We start from the raw sequence: 22,337 nt of genomic DNA on the forward strand, positions 1-22,337 counted from the left end.
CTTTTTGGGATGCTACAAAAAATTGATGCAGGGTTTGGGACAAGTGGGAATTTTTTGTATGATGCCATTGAGGGGGCGTAAATCCTGTATCATCCTCCCTTGCCCCTCCCTTTGCCATTTTGATTGGGTAAATACAATTATTGCAAGGAGAATTTGAAAGTACTATAATCCCTTGCTGTAGTAGTGCGTGCATTGTTTATTTTATTCCTTCTTCTGCCTCTCGAGACAGGGGGTACTTTTACACCCGGGGCAACAAGGCACCTGGCTCGAGTTTTATTTTCACTGGTGTCACTTCTTGTAACAGCCCCACATCGTGAGGACCAGTTGTCCATAATTTGGGTGGTACGTGTTGCATATTTTCATTACAAAATGCTGATGGCGCGCTTACTATGGCCATGAGAGGGAGCAGCACCTTTCTGTTCTGGATCATTATGTTACAGGGAATTGTTATCTCCATGTATTTCTAGGCCAATGACTGCTATTCATTGTGATGATACTTATACCCTTTGTAAGTCTAGAGACACCACCGAACCTGCCACTATTTTTGGGGGTGCTATGGGGCGAAACACAAACTCAGATGGTACTCGCCATTCTTGGCGTTTTAATTCGGGCATAACACATGCCAAAACTTTTAACCCTTGGATAAACATGTCTGGGTTAACTGGCACTGCATGCACTTGCTGTGCTGTGGCTTGGGTATGTATAACTAGCATGGCGCGCATGGTGCATATTCCAGGGGTTGAACACACTATCCCTCTGTCTGTAAATGAAATGGTCTTGTTTAGCTTGCTAAGGAGATACCTCCCCAGTAAATTTATGGGCGAGTCATCATAGTACAGTAGGGGTTAACTGGCACTCCATGCACTTGCTGTGCTGTGGCTTGGGTATGTATAACTAGCATGGCGCGCATGGTGCATATTCCAGGGGTTGAACACACTATCCCTCTGTCTGTAAATGAAATGGACTTGTTTAGCTTGCTAAGGAGATACCTCCCCAGTAAATTTATGGGCGAGTCATCATAGTACAGTAGGGGTGCTCGCACTGTTTTTCCCCCCCACCTTCACATCAAGTTCTTCTATGTATGGAACCTCGACCACCGCCCCAGAAAACCCCTGCGTCTCCATTTTATGATTCGACAGTGGAAACCAGCCTTCCTTTAGGCATGATTTTTCCACTCCTGAGTCTACCATAAAAATGAACTATTTGTTCCCTATCCCCACCCCCAACAGTGGTTCCTCTGCTGCGTTGAGGGTTGTTGATAGTACTGGACACGCACGTGCCTTCTGTGGGTTGTCCCATGCGGAGTATCTCGAGTTTTCGCCATTAGTGAAAACGTTGTTTCCCACCAAAGTGGCCCACCTATAAGGTGGTGGTGCACCATTTGCTGTTGTGGTGAGAGCATTTTTGCACGTTAAGGGCATATTTTCCTGATATTGTCAGTGCTGCTGTACATTTTGTAAGTGCATCCTTTGCTCGTGTGTGTACCTTGGGTCAGGTTGCTCATCCCTCCTGTTCCCGCCCATTGGTAAGACGTATGGGCTGCCAGGGTGGGGGTGACTGAATTGCTGCTCATTTTGGTAGGGGGCAATAGGGCGACTTAGTCACTCTCTTGCAAAATGTCCCCATCTCCCACAATTCCAGCATGTTCCCTGTCCCACTCCTCTAGGTCCTTGCCCTCCACATCCGTACCCTCCTCCTCTTGGTCCTCGGTACCCACCTCTTCCTCCACTGGCGCTCCTTCCCTGCCATTGTGGCCCTCCATATTGCTCCTCGCCGTTCCATTGCTTCTGTCCATTTGCTGCCCAATTCACTACCATCCTTGCCTGTATAGCTATCTGTCCCTCCTCTCCTTCTCCTCCTCTATCCTGGGGGAGGGCTGCTACTGCAGCTACAACCTTCACCAATTTTGTTTGTATTAGCTTTGCTTCGTCTGACCACCTTCTCTAGGCTCTCTCCTTTTCTCTCTCTTTGATCCTTTTACAATGGTGTACTATGATGCTCTGTATTTCGGGCAAACCCTTGGCTTCTATCCCAGCTATTTTATATAGGGCCTTCTGCACCTCCTTCAGGAGCCCTTTTTTGATTATGAAATAAAACAGTGAAGTGGATTGATCCCAAGCCGTGCCTATCTCCGCTCTCCACATCTCTTGCACTCTGAGAATGTAAGCCATCGCATCTTCCTCCTCCCCTATTGTGCATTGCATCACTGATTGCAGATCAGGTGGGTCTGGGAACGTTTCTCTCAGTGCATCCTATACCCTGGCTCTAACTGTGTTGAAGGATGCCCCATCATGGCGGTCACAATCCAATGTTATCCCGGGGAACCCAGCCTTCGCCCACACCCTGTTAGCTTGATCACCCACTGCAGAAACCAACAAACTCTTAATGTCTCTTACTGCTAGGGGAACTACAGTGGTATTTTTGTCTAATGCATATATCCATTTACTCGCTCCTCCTGATAGCGGGGGTAATGTCTTTAGCAGATTTGCTTTATCCATTTGGGCCCACGGGACATAGTGAGGCTTCCCTGCCCTTTTGTGTATTAATGGAAGTTGTAGCTTACTCCTTATTTTTCCCACATTCACCATTGTTCCCCTCTTTCCCAGCACTGCCATTCTCCCTGCTCTTGTTCTTAGCCTACCTCGTCACTAGTCTTCGAGTACCCTCCCTGCGGGGAATCCCTCTGTTCCAAAGTGTTCCCCATCTGCTGCTTCGCCTGCCTTCTTTCCTCTTCTTCTTGCTCCTCTATATCACTCCAATATTCTTCTCCCCTTTCTGACAATATACTTTCCCCTTCCATACTCACCTGTCCGCCTGCTTGAACTATCTCTATTATCCTTGTGGGGGTATCATTAATTCTGAACAAAATTTCTCCTTTTTACCAACCTCCTCTTGTTTATTGGGTATCTGGGGCACTTGTGTCTGTTCTGACCTCGGCGTGGATGTGCAATTTTGCTCACATATACCTTTTAACTGGGTTAATTCTGTTTGCGTCATTGTTAATCGTGTGTCTAGTTCCTGTGTAATTTGTTCTATATCTATCGTTGGAGAACTTGCCTGTCCCGCTGCTCCTCATTGGTCATATGGAGGCGGTTGCCTGTGGTGGAGGGGGCGTTGTGGGTTTAGATATACTGCATACTGGGTCACTGTATCCCTCAGCTGGTTTCGTTAGAAGTGAGTATAGTCTAGTTACCTCAACCTCTTTTTCCTTCGTTTCCCTCTCCTTGTCACCATTATTTGCTGCCAGGGGAGATGTGCCCTGCCCCTTAGTTCTACCTTGTGGCATTTCCTAAATAAGTCTCCACAAATCTAATATTTCTTTTCTGTTTTGCAACTGCTTCCCTTTGTATTTCACGAATAAACAGGTTGCTACCATGTCCAATACATTCTTATCAAATGACCCCCATTCAGGGGCTACTTGGGGCAAACAGTGAGTCATTGATCGTGATACTTTCTAATTCTATCTGCATAACCTGGAAAGTTTTGACAAATATGTAAGAGCAGAGTCTCTGCTCCGATGTTTACTTTATTGGTACCTGTTTTCCCTTATGAACCAACACAATAAATCAAAAACCTCTTACTACAATGGTGCACCACGTCTTACGTCACTCTTGTGACAGCACCTTCAACTCACCACACTGTCACACAATCTCTAGCAAAATCATAAAGCAACACAATTGTGCAATATCACCTTTTGACATCAATTCAATACTTAACACTTAACAGCGCGCAGCAGACATGAACAATACAAATTACACAACAATGGACCTTAAGACATATCACATTTAACAATTTAACACAAAATCTGCCTGCCTCTTTCCACCCCTCTAATTCCCTTCCCACCTACTGCCCTGACCCGTCCTCCCTACTCGCTGTCCCTTATGGACCTCCCCCCTTATCTAAGAGTGTCCCTATATGAAAAAGAAAAGAAGCGTTTCTAAATACTACTACGGGTCTCCTCCTTTATACTAGACTCCTACTATTTCCACTTATTTTTCCACTTTATCTCCTGTACTAGTCAAGATAGTACTAATGCGGCACCGCCTTCTACCCCCTCGCGGAGCTAGGTTCCCGTACCTCTTTTCACCTTGTAATCTCCTTAGCTGTCCTAATGGCCATATGCAGAAAAAAGAATGGATTTAGAAAAATGATTCTCCCTAGATTCTGTTAGCTTCCTCCCCTCTATGTTCTCACTGTTCAATCCCAGTGTCCTTTTATCTGACTCCCTGTTCCACCGTTTCTCCCCCAACAGCCTTTTAACATTGCTCGCACTTGGCACTCACGTGTCCGTCTTGATCCGAGACCCTCCGGACCCGGTCTGTCAAGGCGCTGCCACGCACTCAATGGCCACACCCTGCTCCGGAGAGCGGTACAGTGGGTTTTTGCAAAGCCGGGACCCGTACACCCTCTCGCCCTCCTACGTTTGCATGTCTAGGCGTACCAGTTGCCGTAGGTGGGCGGCTTTGAGGCGGCGCACCCTGGGTCCGCTGTGGCCAGGGGACATCTCGTGCCAGAAGGAAGGGAAAGAACGCTATTGCGTCGGGGTCACCAAATGAAAGTGAGCAGTCCCCCAAAATACACCAAATATTCCCAATGAGAGTCAATAACGGACACACCCGAGATAGGGAATGAGACCAGGACCAAGTGCAGGTGAAGTTAAGAGTTAGAGTTTATCTAGATAAAAAAGGGCATGCAGAGGACTCTGCTTACTCCGAGAGCGCTCTGCCAAACAATACACTGTCAGTACATTTTAAAGGGTTGCAGCGTCATTGATGACGAAATACATATAGTACAAAAGTTACATTTCGATTGGTGGGGCAGTATGGATGTGTATGGGCTGGTTCCATGTGATTGGATGACGGCTTGAGACATGAGCTTAGGCAGCACAGGCGCGGGAGGGGAAAAGGTGGTGGGTCATCAGGGCTCGTCGTGTGAGGCACTGCTGTGGGGAAAGGAGGCCTGGCAGTTACTAGAATATGGCCTGGTCCTGACAATGAAATTGGAAATACACAACATGGACCATGCGTGGGTTCTGAATGCGCCGTTCCAGCATAGGACATGCGAGGGGCTTTTGTCCACGCTGAGGTGGCAACTTTATATACATTACATTAAACAGACCTAGCAATATCCAATTTACAGCAAGACACGTTTTGCTTATTGACCCCCCTTTGGGTCACACAATTTACATCATGTCACATGGTTCTCATGGTTCTTCTAACATCGTACATATGCATATATTATGTTAACAACAGTTGACCTGAACCGTGGGGCAGGGGCGCATGGACCCAAACATCTTATCTACTACAATCAGGCAGTTCACACATCTATCAAGTGTTAGTTTAGATCTCCTGACGGCTGCTTTATTATGTTTTAGTACCAGGTAGGATATATGGTCACACGCAGGTTTAATAATAGGGGTGACTGAGTGGCACACAGTTGTGGGGCATTCATCTGTTACATCAAAAAGATACGAGGTTAAGGGTTGTGTTGGTTGTATGTCTTCCGAGTGGGGTCTGCGAGTAAAGAGGCAGGTATTTGGAGATGGATGGTTTTTTCCAGACCAGGCCCTGGCCCGGTCATTCACAGGGCAGTGATGTAAGGAGGAAGGGGAGAGATACAGTGTTTAGTTTGTAACTTTTCGCGCCCAGTCTTCCGTGAGAACAGGACAGTCACCGAGACACCAGAGGGGAGTTGGCGGGGGGTTGGCTTGCTCGCTGTGCACGGATGCTGATGAGGAGAGGCACCAGCCTGCAGCTTGGAGTTTCTGAGGGCCCGTCTAGGCCTAATACAAAATGGAGTCGTGGTTGGGCCCACTTACATGAGTTACACATGCACGGGTCGCCCCGTGGCAGTCCAATACCCTGGCCAGTGGTACATGGTCAGCCTCGGTGCGAGCGTAGTATATATGGCTGGACTGGAATATAGGAGAGGGGTGTGGTAAAAAAAAAAACCTTCAATCCATACACTCTCATATGGGTGCGGGTCCCAGACTCACAATGGGCTTCACCAGTAACTTGGTTTGCCCGCCTGCCAAGCATAAGCTTTCTTTTGGACTATGTTTCTCTCAGGGTCCCAGACCCACTTCTTCTCTGGCTCCCATATGGGTGCAGGCCCCAGACACACTTATCTCATTCTGCAGTTGTTCCCGATTCCTCCCAGATGTCTGCCACCTCTAGGTCTGCCTGCGTACCTGTTTGTGTGGTTCCGAGCACCTGTGCTTTGCTCGCAGGCTCTGGTATCATTCGGCGTTTCCGCCGGTCTGCGTAGTCTCAGTCTGTCAATTCTTCTTTATCTGGCTGGACCTTCTGTCTCCAGCCACCTTTTGGGTTTCCTTCTTTTCTGCAGTTGCCCCACCAGTCTCGGCTCCCTTCGCAGGCTACGCTTTTACTTTCTGGCCGCTTGCCAAACTTTGGGACGCCCAAGGGTTTGTTCGGGCAGCCTGCGAAGTAGCTCCTTCTCCCTTGACTACCTTTGCGCTCCCGTTCACCTTTGCGCACAATATCTCCTGTTGCGGTCCCGTTCGCAGGGTCAGCGTCTCCTGGGTTTCCTGGTCAGAAGATGGCTCTCCCCATGTTGGTTCCTCTATGATATTTTGTATTTCCTTTGACCAATCAAATGCCGCGAGAGACTAGGCCATTCACTCCGGTTCTTTGGAGTGATCTTCATACTCCTGGTCATCGTCATCTTCACAGTACTTGTATTGGAGTTATATGGAAAGCAGTTTTTATTTTCAGGGCCGCTAGTCTGATCTAACACAATAGGTTGGTTGACCTTACAACAAAGGACATTGGCACTGGTTGGGAACAGGGAAGGAGAGTTTGGCTTGGGGAAAAATCGAAAGAGGGAGGGTCTAATATACTGTGTTCTCTGGGAGGGGTTGTCCCTAATCCTATAATGGGCTTCTTCTCCCATGTGGTCCTCCCCCAGTGCACTACCCCAAGGGGGACTGTTGTACTGTGGACGCACCGCCCTGGCCCCATGGTAAAATTCTCCCCCTAGGGAAGAAGGGATGATATCCACAGATTTGTCACTATATATATATATATATATATATATATATATATATATATATATATATATATATATATATATATATATATATATATATATATATATATATATATATATATATATATATATATATATATATATATATATATATATATATATATATATATATATATATATATATATATATATATATATATAGGATACATTACTCACCGTAATCGTATTTCTGATGCTTGTATCTGCTTAGATCACATGCTGTGCATAGGCCGACATCTAGTGGAAGCTGCGGAGTATTACAGTTTGTTTTTCGAAACTCGAAAATGGGCGTCGACACAGGCGTGCCAGTAATACTATCCCTAGTGTGACGTCCACTGTACCCAAGATCCCTCACGCGTCTGGGATCCTCAGATTGTATTTTTTCTGACATGAGGAAGCATGAGGAGTAGCGTGAGTACAGATAATCCAAGCAGATAGACAGAAAGGTAAGACTATAAGCAATCATGCGCCTTCTCTCGGAGGGGAGGAAGGGTGGGTCGCATGTGAATCTAAGCAGATACAAGCATCAGAAATACGATTATGGTGAGTAATGTATCCCTTCTGAGGCTTGTGGAATCTGCTTAGATCACATGCTGTGCATAGATTAGCGAGCAGTACCCGAAGAAGGAGGTGGGATGTGAGAAGGGTCATGAGCAAACAGGTGTCTTAGAACCGCTTGTCCCACTTGTGTATCTGGCTTGGAATGAGTGTCAATGCAGTAATGCTGAGTAAAAGTGTGAATAGAGCTCCAAGTAGCTGCTTTGCAAATGGTGTCGAGGGGAACATTTGCAATGAAAGCCAGAGTGGCCCCAATGCCTCTAGTAGAATGGGCCCTTGGCGTAAAAGGCAGAGTTTTTTCAGAAAGAGAGTAACACAGCTGTATACAGTTGATAATCCACTTCGAGATCGCGCCTTTAGAGACGCGATCCCCCTCTCTGCCTGTAGCTACGGAGACAAACAGTTGATCTGTTTTCCTTAGCGGTCTGGTTTTATTTACATAGTAGAGGACCGCCCTACGCACATCAAGGGTGTGTAGTTTCACCTCAGCTGAGCTTTACGGGTTCTGGAAGAAAGCCGGGAGCTCGATGGACTGGTTTACATGGAATTTAGATATAAATTTAGGTGAGAACCTAGGGTGTGTGCGTAAAACCAGTTTGTCTTTGTGGATAGTAAAGAAAGGATCCTGCACTGACAGAGCCTGAATTTCACTGACCCTTGTATAGAGGTAATGGCTACTAAGAAGGCCGTTTTATAAGTCAGGTGTTTGAGACTACTTTTATGCATGGGTTCGAAAGGGGGGCCCATGAGCTTAGCTAGCACCACATTGAGGTCCCATCCTGGCGGTGGGTTCGAAATAGGAGGGTGAAGTCTCTTTACTCCTTCCATGAAGGCTTTAACTACTGGTACTTTCCACCACGATACTTTGTTATGGGATGTGGTGTAAGCCGAGAGGGCTGCCAGGTGTACTTTCAGAGAGTTAAAAACCAAACCTGCGTCCAGCAGGTGGAGCATGTATGTTACAACGTTGGAAGGAGTGCAATCAACTGGGTTGATTTGTTTATTCTGGCACCAAATAACGAATCTCTTCCACTTGTCAACAGTGCCTTGTGTTTGGTTTCCTGGATTCTTTTAGGATGTCCATACACCTCTGTGGTAAATTGAGATGGCCAAACTCTATGACCTCAGGAGCCATGCTGCCAGGTTCACTGAGTTGGGTTCCTGGTGCACTGTTTGACCTTGTTGCTGGGACAGTAGGTTGTACCAGGCTGGGAGTTTGATGGGCTCGCACACCGCCATCCTGCGTAGGTGTGGAAACCATGGTTGTCTCGCCCACATGGGAGCAACTAGGATGAGCGTCATCGATTCCTTGTTCATCTTGTACACCACCTTCCTGATGAGAGGAGTTGGTGGAAAAGCGTACGCAAACATCCCTGACCAGTTCATCCACAGGGCGTTCCCTTGGGAGTCTGGCTGGGGGAACCTGGATGCAAATCCTGGGCATTGTTTGTTTTCGCTTGTGGCGAATAGGTCTATAGTGGGGAAACCCCACTGAGAGAAGAGATCTTCTACGATATCTCTGTGAAGGACCCATTCGTGTTCCTCTGGGAGGGAGTCTCTGCTTAGGGCATCCGCTAGGGAATTGAGCTCCCCTGGAACATGTTGTGATGACAGGAAGATGTTCCGTCTGAGTGCCCATATCCAGATTTTCTGGGCAAGCTTGGACAGATTTGGCGAACGAGTCCCTCCTTGTTTGTTCAGATAGAACATGGCTGTCGTGCTGTCTGTCCGGATCTGCACCGACAAGTTTAGCAGATGGGGCTCGAACGCCCGAAGCGCTCGGAATACTGCCAGAAGCTCTAGCAGGTTGATGTGGTTCTTGGCTACTGAGTGAGACCAGAGACCCTGAGCTGTGTGGTGGAGATGGTGAGCTCCCCACCCAGTCAGGCATGCATCTGTAGTCACCACTGCCTGTACTTCGGGATCGTAAAAGGGTTTTCCCCTTGCGAGATTCTCTCTTGTCCACCAGTGTAAGCTTTGTAAGAGTGTTGGCGAAACGACCACTAGATCGTCCCATTGACCACTTGCCTGAGACCACTGTTTCGCCAACCATTCCTGCATGGGACGCATGCGCAGACGCGCGTGGGGGACCAGGTAAATGCATGACGCCATCATGCCCAGTAACCGCATTGCTTTGCGTACCGTTATTTGTTGACCTGACTGATAATGTGGAATTTGCAGTAGTATATTCAGAATTCTCTCTTCCGAAGGGAAGGTCAACCCTTTTTGAGTATCTAGGATTGCTCCTAGGAACTGTTTTGAGGTGCTTGGCACCAGACTTGACTTCTTCTCGTTGATAGAGAAGCCTAATTCGTGGAGGAGGTCGATAGTCCTCTGAATGTTTGACCTGCAAATTCCTGGGGTTTCCCCCGTTATGAGCCAGTCGTCCAGATAAGGGTACACTGGGATTGCCTCCCTGCGTAGGTGTGCAGCTGCCACCGCCAGTACCTTGGTGAATACCATTGGTGCTGAAGCTATCCCGAAGGGCAGTAGCTTGAATTGGTAGTGGCGACTGTCCACCTTGAAGCGCAAGTATTTTCTGTGCGCTGGGAGCATGGAAATATGAAAATAAGCATCTTTCATATCCAAGGTTGCCATGTAATCCCCCTTTTTTAGGAGGGGGATTACCTCTTGTAGCGTGGTCATACGGAATTTTTGGGGCTTGACATACTTGTTGGCAGGCCGTAAGTCCAATACTGGGCGCATTGTCAAATCTTTCTTTGGCACAAGGAAGTAAGTTGAATAGATACCCTTGTTTACCTGGTGTCCTGGGACGAGTTCTATCGCGTCCTTTTGTAGCAGAATGGCGATCTCCTCGAGAAGGATCTCCTGATGTTCTAAGGAGTGTATTCTTTGTCGTGGAGGGTGGTTCCGGGGACGCTGCAGTAATTCTATACAATATCCTGTGGACACTGTTGACAGCACCCATCTGTCTGAGGTGATCCCTTCCCAAGCCTGGGTGAAGTTGGAAATGCGTCCCCCTACTGGGGTTGCGTGAGAAGGGACCCTGAACTGAGCGTCACTGCTTTGGTGGAGGCGTGCCACCTCCCTTGTTGGGGCTGCCTCTGCCTCTTCCACGACCTCTCTTGTTACCCCTGCCGTAACTTTGGGTAGACTGCTGGTTGTTGTTCCATTGTGTACCCTGTCCTTGGGCATAGTTGCCTCTTTGTGAATTTTGGCCGCGTGGGCGACGAAAATTACTGTTCCCCCTCTGGTTAGGGGGTTTGTTGGTAAGCTGGCCAAGGGATTTGAGAGTCTCGTACTCGTCCTTGGCATTCTTAAGTGCGTCTTCGACCGCTTTCCCAAACAATAGATGGGGTTCCACCGGCTTGTCTATTAATGAAGCCTGGGTTTCTGTTTTGAACCCCGACTGCCGTAACCACGCATGTCTCTTGATAACAGTACCTTCTGCTATCAATCTTCCTGCGTTGTCCGTGGCGTCGAAAGTTGCTTTTAATATGCAACCAGGCACGGCTCTCCCTTCTGCCGAGATCCGAGCCAACTGGCCCTTTAACGGTTCAGGAGCAGAGGCTATGAGCGCCGCGACCTCTTCCCATTGATGGCAGTTGTAACTTGCCAACATGGTGGTGGAGTTTGCAATCCTTGCTTGGTAGGCGGACGTTGAGGCTACCTTCCTGCCAAACCCGTACAGTCTTTTGCTCTCCTTGTCGGGAGGAGCTTCTGACGATGATAAGGGTGTCCCAGCCCTCTTCCGAGTGTTGGTAACCACTAGGGAGTCTGGTTTAAGATGTCCTCTTATATAAAGAGGGTCAGACTGGGCTGCCCGAAAAAGTTTTTCGACTCTGGGGTTGACGGCTCTGGTGAGGTTAGGATTCACCAGGGATGGATCTATTCTACGTTGGATGGATTTAAGGATAGGGATGGTCTGAGCGACCGGCCTCCTCTCTCCCACCAACTCTTCTGCGAAGTCCCTTTCCTCCTGTACACCGTGGGTGTCGATGTGAAAATGTTCTGCTGCGCGAGCGAGAACTTCATTAAGGAGGGGCTGGTTATCAACTGGCGAGTCGGTAACTGGGGCTTCGCTCTCTACCGGGGAATCTACTCTGTAAATTTCCTGCTCATCTTCTACCTCCTCCAGGTCCTCATCATCCGCATAGTATTCAGTCCCGGTTTGTTCCTCCATAATTGTAAACTCCTGGTCCCCTTCAGGGAAAGGCTGTCCTTGGTATCTGGGGTGTGGAGTAGAGTATGGAGTAGAGTAAGGCTGCACCTCGAAGGGTCCAGGTCTTTCGAACCGGGCCTTTTTACTTAGGGGATAGGATCAGAGGAGCCTGAGGGTGTGGCCCCTTGAGGGTCATACGAAAGGAAATGTTCTGGGTTTTTGTCATAAAAATCAGCTAAGGAAGACATCCTTGACATGACCCTGTCTATGTCTTCACTGGACCATTCTTTGGAACAGGGTATGACTTTAGTAGGCAACTTAGAGGACTTATCAAGGGTACCCTTGCTGGATGTTGATGTCCCAGTAGATTTATGTTTGTCTGTCTGCTTAGGGTGGAAGGACGGTCTTACAGGAGTGGAAGGCTGTGCTTTTTCCGCTGTTTCCCCCCCTCCCCGTGCGTGGAAAAATGTTTTCCCTGCCCCTTGGAGGCCGCAGAGACTTTCGACGCCTGGCGTCGAGGGTCGGGAGAGGTATCTTGTTTCGAGCGTGGGGCCTCGCTGGTGTTAATTGCGGCCTCGGTCTCCTGGAGCGCGGCCTGGGGGTGGAAGTCGTCTTCGTCTTCCGACGATCGAACTTCCGTTAATCTAGGGAGCGAGGCACTCTTGGCAAGAGTGGATGATTGCCTTGCGTCATGAGGCGATCTCGATCGAGAGCGCCCAGAGGACACCGAGTCGGACCGTTCTATCTGTGCCTCTTTCCGAGAAGTCGACGTCGTCGAGGTTCGGTTGGACTTAGTGTGCTTAGTGTGTGTAGGGTGTGTAGCGCTTGCGTCGCCGGGGGTCTTCCCCATAGCCGCCCTGCCGGACAACCTTCCGAGGTCGGGGACCTGCGCTCGGCAGTCTTTCGACGCCGTAATGCCCTTGCCGTCCGAAAGTACGGCGTCGCTGCCATCGCTGAAGGCGCCCTCCGCTGCCATGGCCGCCTGCCTGGCGTGGTGGGCCCAACGCTTTGTCGAACGGTCCTTAAGTGTCTTAGGCTTAAACCTACTACACGCTCTGCAGTTCGCTTCGGGGTGGTCCCTCGGCAAGCAGAGATTGCACGTGGCGTGCCCGTCGACCCAAGGGTATTTGCGGTTGCACTTGGGGCAGAATTGGAAAGGGGTACCCTCCATACGCACCTTGAGGCAGCGGGCTGGTAAGTGTAGGAAATATATAAGGTGTACCTATATACCAAGAGTGAAGAGTATGTACCACCCCCCACTCTCCCTACTTGCAGGGCCGAGGCCAGCGGCCTACTAGGCCCGGGCCGAGGCCAGCGGCCTTCCGAGGCCCAGATCCGTCGTGCAGCAGCCGACGGTCGATGTCTTCTCCAGCCGTCGTCGAGTGTCGAGGGTCGACGTTGGGGTGGGGAAGGATAATTTTAAACTTCAATAATTAGCAAAAGTATGGCTAAGGCCAGGGGACTCCGCAAGATGCTTCCGACCAGTATGGCGGAAAAAAACAATCTGAGGATCCCAGACGCGTCAGGGATCTTGGGTACAGTGGACGTCACACTAGGGATAGTATTACTGGCACGCCTGTGTCGACGCCCATTTTCGAGTTTCGAAAAACAAACTGTAATACTCCGCAGCTTCCACTAGATGTCGGCCTATGCACAGCATGTGATCTAAGCAGATTCCACAAGCCTCAGAAAATACATTACTCACCGTAATCGTATTTCTGATGCTTGTATCTGCTTAGATTCACATGCTGTGCATAGGCCGACATCTAGTGGAAGCTGCTGAGTATTACAGTTTGTTTTTCGAAACTCAAAAAGGGGCGTCGAACTAGGGCGTGCCAGTAATACTATCCCTAGTGTGATGTCCACTGTACCCATGATCCCTCACGCGTGTAGGACCCTCAGGTTGTATTTTTTCTGACATGAGGTAGCACGAGGAGTAGCGGGAGTACAGAGTATCCAAGCAGATAAGAAAGATAAGACTACAAGCATCCATGCACCTTCTCTCAGAGGGGAGGAAGGGTGGGCGCATGTGAATCTAAGCAGATACAAGCATCAGAAATACGATTACAGTGAGTAATGTGTCCCTTCTGAGGCTTGTGGAATCTGCTTAGATCACATGTGTGCATAAATTAGCAAGCAGTGTTAGAAGAAGGAGGTGGGATGTGAGAAGAGTAATGAGCAAACAAATGTCTTAGAACCGCTTGTCCCACTTGAGTATCTGTCTTGGAATGAGTGTCAATGCAGTAGCGCTGAGTAAAGGTGTGAATAGAACTCCATGTAGCTGCTTTGCAAATGGTGTCAATGGGTACATTTGCAATGAAAGCCAGAGTGTCTCCAGTACCTCTTGTAGAGTGGGCCCTTGGCGTAAAAGGCAGTGTTTTATCTGAAAGGGAATAGCACAGTTGGATACATCTGACTATCCACTTAGAGATGGCATTTTTTGATACGCGATCTCCCTCTCTGCCTGAAAATATGGAGACGAACAGTTGATCTGTCTTTCTTAGCGGTGTGGTCTTGTCTACATAGTAGAGGACCGCCCTTCTCACATCTAGTGTGTGGAGTTGCCCCTCAGCAGAGCTTTTGGGTTCCTGGAAGAAGGCCGGTAGCTCAATAGACTGGTTAATATGAAATTTGGAAATAAACTTAGGTGAGAACTTAGGGTGAGTGCGTAAAACCAGTTTATCCTTATGAACAGTAAAGAAAGGATCCTGCACTAAAAGAACTTGAATTTCACTGACCCTTCTTATGGAGGTGATGGCTACTAAGAAGGCAGTTTTATAAGTCAAATGTTTGAGACTAGATTTGTGCATGGGCTCGAAGGGGGGCCCATGAGCTTAGCAAGTACCACATTAAGGTCCCAACCTGGAGGTGGGTTAGAAATTGGAGGGTGGAGTCTCTTTACCCCCTCCATAAATGCTTTGACTACTGGCACTTTCCACCACGACACCTTGTTATGGGAAGTGGTGTAGGCTGATAAAGCTGCCAGGTGCATTTTAAGTCAGTTAAACACTAACCCTGCATCCAATAGGTGGAGCATATAGGCGACGCCATTAGAGGGAGTACAATCAACTGGGTTGATTTGTTTATTCTGGCACCAAATAACGAATCGTTTCCATTTGTCATAGTAACAGTGCCTTGTGTTAGGTTTTCTTGACTCTTTCAAGATATCCATACATCTCTGTGGTAAATTGAGATGTCCGAACTCTATGACTTCAGGAGCCATGCAGCCAAGTTCATTGAGTTGGGCTGAGGATACACTGTTAGCCCCTCGTGCTGGCAGAGTAGGTTGTGCCGGCACAGGAGTTTGATGCGTAGGTGTGGATACCATGGTTGTCTCGCCCACATTGGAGCAACTAGGATTAGCATCATCGGTACCCTATGGATCTTGTTCACCACCTTCCTCAGCAGAGGGGTTGGTGAAAAAGCGTTGGCAAACATCCCTGACCAATTCATCCATAGGACGTTCCCTTTAGAGCCTGGCTGGGGGAACCAGGGATGCGAAGTCTGGGCATTGCCTGTTTTCGCTTGGGGCGAATAGGTCTATAGTGGGGAAACCCCACTGAGAGAAGAGGTCTCCTACGACTTCTTCGTGTAGTGTCCACTCGTGTTCTTCTGGAAGGGGATCCCTGCTCAGAGCATCTGCTAGCAAGTTGAGATCCCCTGGAACATGTTGGGATTACAGGTAAATCTTCCCTTTGAGTGCCCATCTCCAGATTTTCTGGGTAAGCTTGGACAGATTTGGCCAACGAGTGCCCCCTTGTTTGTGTAAGTAAAACATTGCCGTTGTGCTGTCTGTTAGGATCTGCACTGACAGGTTGGATAGGAGGGTTTCAAATGCCCGAAGCGCTCTGAAGACTGCCAGAAGTTCTAGCAGATTGATGTGGTTCTGAGCCACTGTGTGAGACCAGAGACCCTGAGCTGTATGGTGCAGGTGTTACGCTCACCTGGTATCCACGGGGACGCCACCCAGCCAGTTGGTCGTTGGCGCCCTTCCCAATAATTCCCGGCTGTGGTCTCGGTGTCAATGGGATTCCGCCTGGAAATGAAGACTATATTAGGACTGGGCGACCAAGGTAAGTTTTCCCCCACCTCCCTTGTGTTTCCAGCCCCTCCAGGTTCTCTTCTCACCTGGTTGTCGGAATCGGTGGGCTCTCCGTCCTGCTCTCTGGGCAGGGGCGCGTTTTCTTTTGTGGGTGCGGGAGGTCTAGTTACTTCACTGACTTCTGCCCTTGTAGTGTCTTTCATGTAGGTCTTATTGCGATTGATGGCGTCGTAATTCTTGCACGCCTTTTCTCTGTTCTAAATGTCTCTTTTTTATCTCCCTAGGAGCGCGGAGTGTCCGCTTGGAAGACTGGATATGCTGGTTCTCACCGGGAGATGATGGCACGCTATTGCGCTATGATGCGGTAAGGAGGCACTTTGCGTAGCTGCAGCAATGTCTTGTCCTCACTGACCTGTGCTTTTCTCTTTTCGTAGGTCACAGTGAGTTCCCAGCACAGATGGAGTTCCGGAGCTATGCCGGCCCGAAAAGCAACCAACCAGGTAAGTCTTTAAGCGCTTTGTGGTTGTAATGTCTCCAATACCTCCTTTAATGATGTCTTCCTCCTTTTCTTCAGGTCCTTCGATCCGGGTGGTGAACTCCACCAACAGAGCTGCTCAGGAGCTGCGAGCAGTGAAGGATGATGAATGCAGGTAAGATTCTGCTGCTAACTATGTTCTTGGTTTTTCTGCAGGTCCGGAATTCACCAGGCTTGTGAGAAAGCTGGACACGGTGAGCATCACGTTGCTAGAAGCAAAGTAACGCGAAGCGTGTTGTCTTGTTCGGGTGTGGTTTAAATAGCCATTGTAAAGTAGTCCAGGTAAAGTAGTCCCTAGGCCACCATACCCAAAACACTAGACCGCATAGCTTGGTTCTAGGAATCAAGCTATGTGGATGCCTCCATGTTGGCTGAAAGCCTAAATAAAGTAGTTCCTCAAGCAGATGTCTATCCTTACTGATGAGCCTGGCGCCAGGACTGACTCCAAAGAGGGCCTGAGAAGTGGATGCCAGGCCTTATTAGTGACCCGAGCCCTGATTCCACCTGGCCAATGGGCTTGCCAGTGGGGATCAGGGCTGAGGGTTGTGACAGCAGGTAGTGGGCTCCCCACTCTGCTAGGGAGGCGTCTGGTCTGACAACGGCCTGTATCTCTGGATCATAGACAGGTTTCCCCTCCGTACAATTCTCTCTTGTCCACCAGACTCTGTACAAGTGTTAACGAAACGACCACTAGATCGTCCCACTGACCACTTGCTTGATACCACTGTTTCGCCAACCATTCCTGCATGTGTCGCAGGCGCAGGTGCAGCTGGGGAATCAGGTAAATGCAAGATGCCATCATGCCTAGCAAACACATCGCTTTGCACACCCATATTTGGCGACCGGCCTGATATTGAGGAATTTGCAGCAACAGATTCTGAATTCTTTCCTCTGATGGAAAGGCAAACCCCTCTTGGGTGTTTAGGATAGCTCCTAGGAACTGCTTTGAGGTGCTTGGCACCAGGCTTGATTTTGTCTTGTTGATTGAGAAGCCCAATTGGAAGATGTGGTAGATAGTTATTTGAATGTTTAGTCTGCAAATTAAGGGGTTTCGCCTGTGATGAGCCAGTCGTCCAGGTAAGGGTACACTGGGATTGCCTCCCTCACACTCACACCATATACCCATATACAAGAGAGAGCATATGTGATATATGTAATCAATGCTAATGTTAAATCTATGTATGAAAAATATCCTGATAAGTGAACGTTCGGCTTAATGATTATCATTCCAAGATTCAAACTGGGAATATGACTGCACCTCTAGTTTCTCACTACTTGGAGCAGACACACGAGTGAATGATTTACTATGGTTTGTAGTAGACAAAATCACAGCTGCCTCAGTGGAAGAGAAACAAAAAACAAATCATCATGTAAAGAACAAGTGTGGATGTACAATCTGAAATCATGAACAGGGTTTTTGAGTCAGAAGGAAGAATAACATTAATTCAATTAATCTTTGTATTTCATATTTATACTTTTTTAACCTGCCATTGATTCACAATATTAATTTACATATCATTCCATCAATTATATTTGGTCGTTCCTTATTTAAATCTGGACTCTTTTTAATGAAACATAATCCATCCATTTGTTAAGACAAACATTAGATACACCTATTTAACATAAGTACCAACAATAAGGTTCAAGATTCGTTTTTTTATGATGTTATTCCTTGGAAGCGATGCTAGCGTGAGCATTTATCTCTATGCTAGAAAGACCTTGTATTTAAGACTAAGTCATTCTTATAGTTGTAACCCAACTTTGTGTAGGGTATGCTTATGGAGGTAAAGCTTGCAATGCTGGGGTTCAGAAACGGCCATAATACAAAGATAGGCGAATTAAATGTTTCTCATTCTTCTTAAAATACATATTTGTCTGCTTAGCCCCAGAACATAAAAGTCATATTGAATAATAAGTGAGTATGTCACTGTTTGGGTATATGTGGTGTAGCGGGGTAATATTCCAATGCACCTTATTGGGAAACATGTATAGGCGGGCAAACAAACAGCTTGAACTTTCACTTATAACTTGACCCGCCTCTTACCTGTCTCCAAACCCCACTCTCCTGGGTTCAAGATCACCCCGGTGAACCTTGCTAGGAAGGTGGTAAGGGTAGGGAAGATCAAGAGGGTAGTGAAGATCAAGAGGTTAGGGCAGGCAGGTTCTCCAAAATACCCGCAAGCAGTAAACACAAGGTTAGAGTAACTGGAGTACAAAAGGAAAGTCAGACAAAAGGAATGCTGGTGTACCGTTCTTTTTAGTTGTTTAAGGCTCACATATATTATTCTGGTACACCAGGAGGGTTTTGTGAGTTTTACTATAAATAAGGTAAACACAAGACACTACATCCAACTTAAATTACCCCTAAGCAGCTGCATTACTAAAGAAAAAAACACATAAAAAGTTTTTTTAAAAATATATACAAAGTCTATACAGTGCACTGTATTAAGAACTATTTATAATGACCTTACTTGCAAGACAACCTGGCCAGGATTGAACCAAGGTCCTCGCTGCAGTTTCCGGGTTATTCTTTCTCCCTGCGCTCTTTGGTGGTAGCTCTTCTGGCAGTGGGCAGTAGGCAGCAGCAACAGTGTGTGGGGGCCCCAAAGTCTTTATATGGGCTCGGCTGCATAAATCAGATACAGTCCAGCACTCAGTTGCAACTTGGGGGCCTCCACACTACTCCTACACCTGAGCCACGTCTGCCAGCTGGGGCCCAGGGAGTTTTGGTGGGCAACGTGTAAGGGGGTGCTCTTTTATTCAACTTTAGCCTGCAGGAGGGCTAAAAACACATTGAGCACTCCCCAGCTATGGGGGGCACCAGTAAGTAAGTATATACCCCAGCAATCAACTACGAGAGCGCCAGCATAGAGGCCCGGGCTGCAGCGGACACCAGCGCTGAGCGGAGCACCTCTAACCCTGTTGATGTTTTATTTTTTAATCCCAGGCGCTCGGCTCACACACAGCAATGTTTTTTTAATGAAACAGTAAAGTGACCCTCGCGTGCACACGCACAAGGGTCCCTTTTTAAAAAAAAGTTTATGTCGGGATCCCCAGCGCATGGGATCCTTCCTTCAGTACCCCAAACTGGGGGTTACATGTGGTGATAGTCATTGTAGGGGTAATGGTGTTTTTAGTAATAGTGTCACTCTCCCCTTATAGGTCTGATACAACTTTTATCATCATCTTGATTAATGTATTGTAAGTAATAAGTAGAACAGGCAAATTAGTAGTGCAGCAGCTTATAGGTGCTAAAATAATGTTTGTTTGAATAGAATCCTCAACCTGAAGAGGACATGGCTCTAATCAAACGATTAATGAAGTAAAACGGGTGGTATTTGATGGCATGGCGAGACTTTGTCAATTAAATGCTTCTACAATCGTTGGCTCATTCATCAAAAAATAGTTTTCAATTTCAACAACCAAAAATGGCCTGAATGCACAATATCTAAGAAGACCATTATATTGTCATATACTCTCGTCTCATCAGGATATCATTAGGCCCAGATCCACCTGGATCATATCACAGTCTGCCCATACCACTGGTAAAATGGCTGCTTAATTAAAAGTATTGTTGCCCCTTTTCTAAAGGAATAAAACCTATCCTAGAGCTACAGAATCCTTTGAGAAAGCATTGGCGTTTATCCAAGCATCTATCACCCTCCCCACCCCCCCGCACCTTCTGTCCCCAAGAGAACTGTAGAGGCTACTGACATTTTCCGGGTTCTATATACGCTTCATATGGAAATAATAGCTGCTATTGTCACTCTCGCCCCTTGCTCATAGCAATCATATCAATATCCCTGCCAATTGCTGGGAGTCCCACTGCAGAGGGTAACACGTAGCCCAGTGCATGCTCTAGAAAATCCACCTATTCCGCATTTGCAGATATTCTCTACAGAGGGTGAGGCACCAGTCTTCAAACTTGCACTTTACCCCCTGGAGCTGCCCCCACCATCAATAAGCCTTTTAACCACTGTTTGCTCCAATGTAATATTCCTGGACAAAAAAGCCGAACACCAGCCTTTTTGCTTGTATATGAAGCTGAGAATGAAAGAAAGGTCTATCTTCGAGCATCTGACTGGGAGCTTTCTAGCAGTTACATAGTGGGTTTCCTGGGGGGGGGATCACAAAGGGTTATTGATGCTAGATTTCCTGACTGCCAAAGAATGCTTGTGAGGATAATTAAGTATTTAACATGGAGGGTGGCTATCCACTACCTAACCAAAGCCTCAATTCATACCATCCGTCCCTATGTGTGCATATATCCATCTTTGCTCCCACACCCCAGAGCACTCATTTCTTTTCTCCTCCCATCAACACCACCACCCCCCTTCGTCACAATAATTACTTTGCATATAATACAAATCATAATGCAAACTTTAGTTCAGCTCAGCCCCTTCCCCTTGCCCACATTCACCCACATACTGGTAATCTCATTTCTCCATGGGCCACCACATAACAGCCATGCTGGGCATCACTCATCATATTTGGTCTGTTAACATCTAGGAACCTTCCAGTTTAGCTACGAAATAGAATGAATAAAACCCCCACACCTCCCAAACCCTTGAATCCGCAATACAATTACGGATTCTACCTGACCCGTATTGTCCATTCACCCCATCCCCCATAATTCCATTTTTGGAGTGCTCCTGAACTGCTGCAATCCTCTTTAATACTTTACTTTTGTGACCTGAGCGACTTCTACTGAAGACTCACTACTAATACAAATGTTTGAAGTGTTGTATGAGTAGCCCATATGTCTACCTGGTCAAGGCTGCTTTTGAAGCATCCCATTTTGGTCCCAGAATGATTCAATCTCTCTAGTGTTTTGGGGAGAAGGCTGGTGGTTGATGGCAGCTAGAGTTTAGTTGTGACTATACCAGGGGTCCAGATACTTAGAAGCCCATTGCAAGACAAATATAAACACCATTCAATACGATCTGGGATTGGAGGATCTAGCTGAGGTCTGCTACACAGCTCTCCTGATACTATGGACTACAACTCTCAATCCCTCATACTGGCAAGGGCTGATGGGAGCTGCAGGCCAAAATATATGGTGAGCCAAGGGTTGCAGATCCCTAGATGAGATCTTTAGTAGTGCATCTATTCACAGACCCTCAATCAACTGTGAATAGATAAATAGTGCTACACATTTGTAGTAGGCCCAGACAGTGAGACAGGCATGAACCAAGAACAGTCTGACAGGAATGACAACAGCGTTCATGAAAGGCATGGCACCAGTTCACCTAAGCTGGCAATTACTTCATATGGGGAAGAAAGAGGTTGGGGAAAGTCTATAGGATAGCAACCTCTTAATGGTAGTGGTTAATGTTGGATACGTTTAGTGGCAAAAGGGTGTTCCTAAATTCAAATATTAAGACTTATAAAAACCTGAATTAAAAAGATGCCAAATATACTCATGATTTGAATCAATTCCCACTGCAAGAATAAATAGAAACCAATATACTCACATATCTTTTTGTACTTCAGGATCATCGTAGCGTCGTCCTATCAGACGCTTGGTAGCATAGAATGTGTTGTTAGGGTTAGTCACTGCCTGTCTTTTTGCTGGCATTCCAACCAATCGCTCTCCATCAGCAGAAAAAGCAATTACAGATGGGGTTGTTCTGGCACCTTCAGCATTTTCTAAAACCTGTAAATGTACGTGGATTCAAAAATACATTTAGCAAGATTTTTCTTAACGCTCTAGTCAAGCATACAAAAGTATGAGGTTTACCTTAGCATGTTTTCCTTCCATGACTGCTACACAGGAGTTTGTTGTGCCTAAATCAATGCCAATCACTGCTCCTTTAACGGCTTCAGAACTACCAAACAAAAACAAAAAAATAAATAAGACCAGGATTATTGTTTAAATAATGAAAATTACATCCCACATTAAAAAAGTTAACATTCAACTCCTCCAAAAATGCTAAGTACAGACAAGATCTGTAAAATACATTTGTTTCAGAATCAACAATCTAGAAGAACACACATTTTGTTCTTGCGTTTTCAAATAAGGGGGACAACAC

At 47.1% G+C, this 22,337-nt stretch overlaps 1 protein-coding gene across 2 annotated transcripts in view; it reads right to left on the bottom strand.

Moving 5' to 3' along the window:
• The window catches only part of LOC138582748 (stress-70 protein, mitochondrial), a 1,916,616-nt gene that overhangs the window by 1,610,284 nt on the left and 283,995 nt on the right, over nt 1-22,337 (bottom strand). For both annotated transcript variants that reach the window (XM_069654348.1, XM_069654347.1), the window contains 2 exons: nt 22,046-22,133; nt 21,780-21,961 (listed from right to left, as the gene is read on the bottom strand). In XM_069654348.1, coding sequence (XP_069510449.1) covers nt 21,780-21,961; nt 22,046-22,133 — 270 coding nt within the window. The remainder of the gene's footprint in view (nt 1-21,779; nt 21,962-22,045; nt 22,134-22,337) is intronic.

This window comes from Ambystoma mexicanum, chromosome 3q (genome assembly GCF_040938575.1).
Source record: "Ambystoma mexicanum isolate Mex_15411 chromosome 3q, UKY_AmexF1_1, whole genome shotgun sequence".
Lineage (NCBI taxonomy): Eukaryota > Metazoa > Chordata > Amphibia > Caudata > Ambystomatidae > Ambystoma > Ambystoma mexicanum.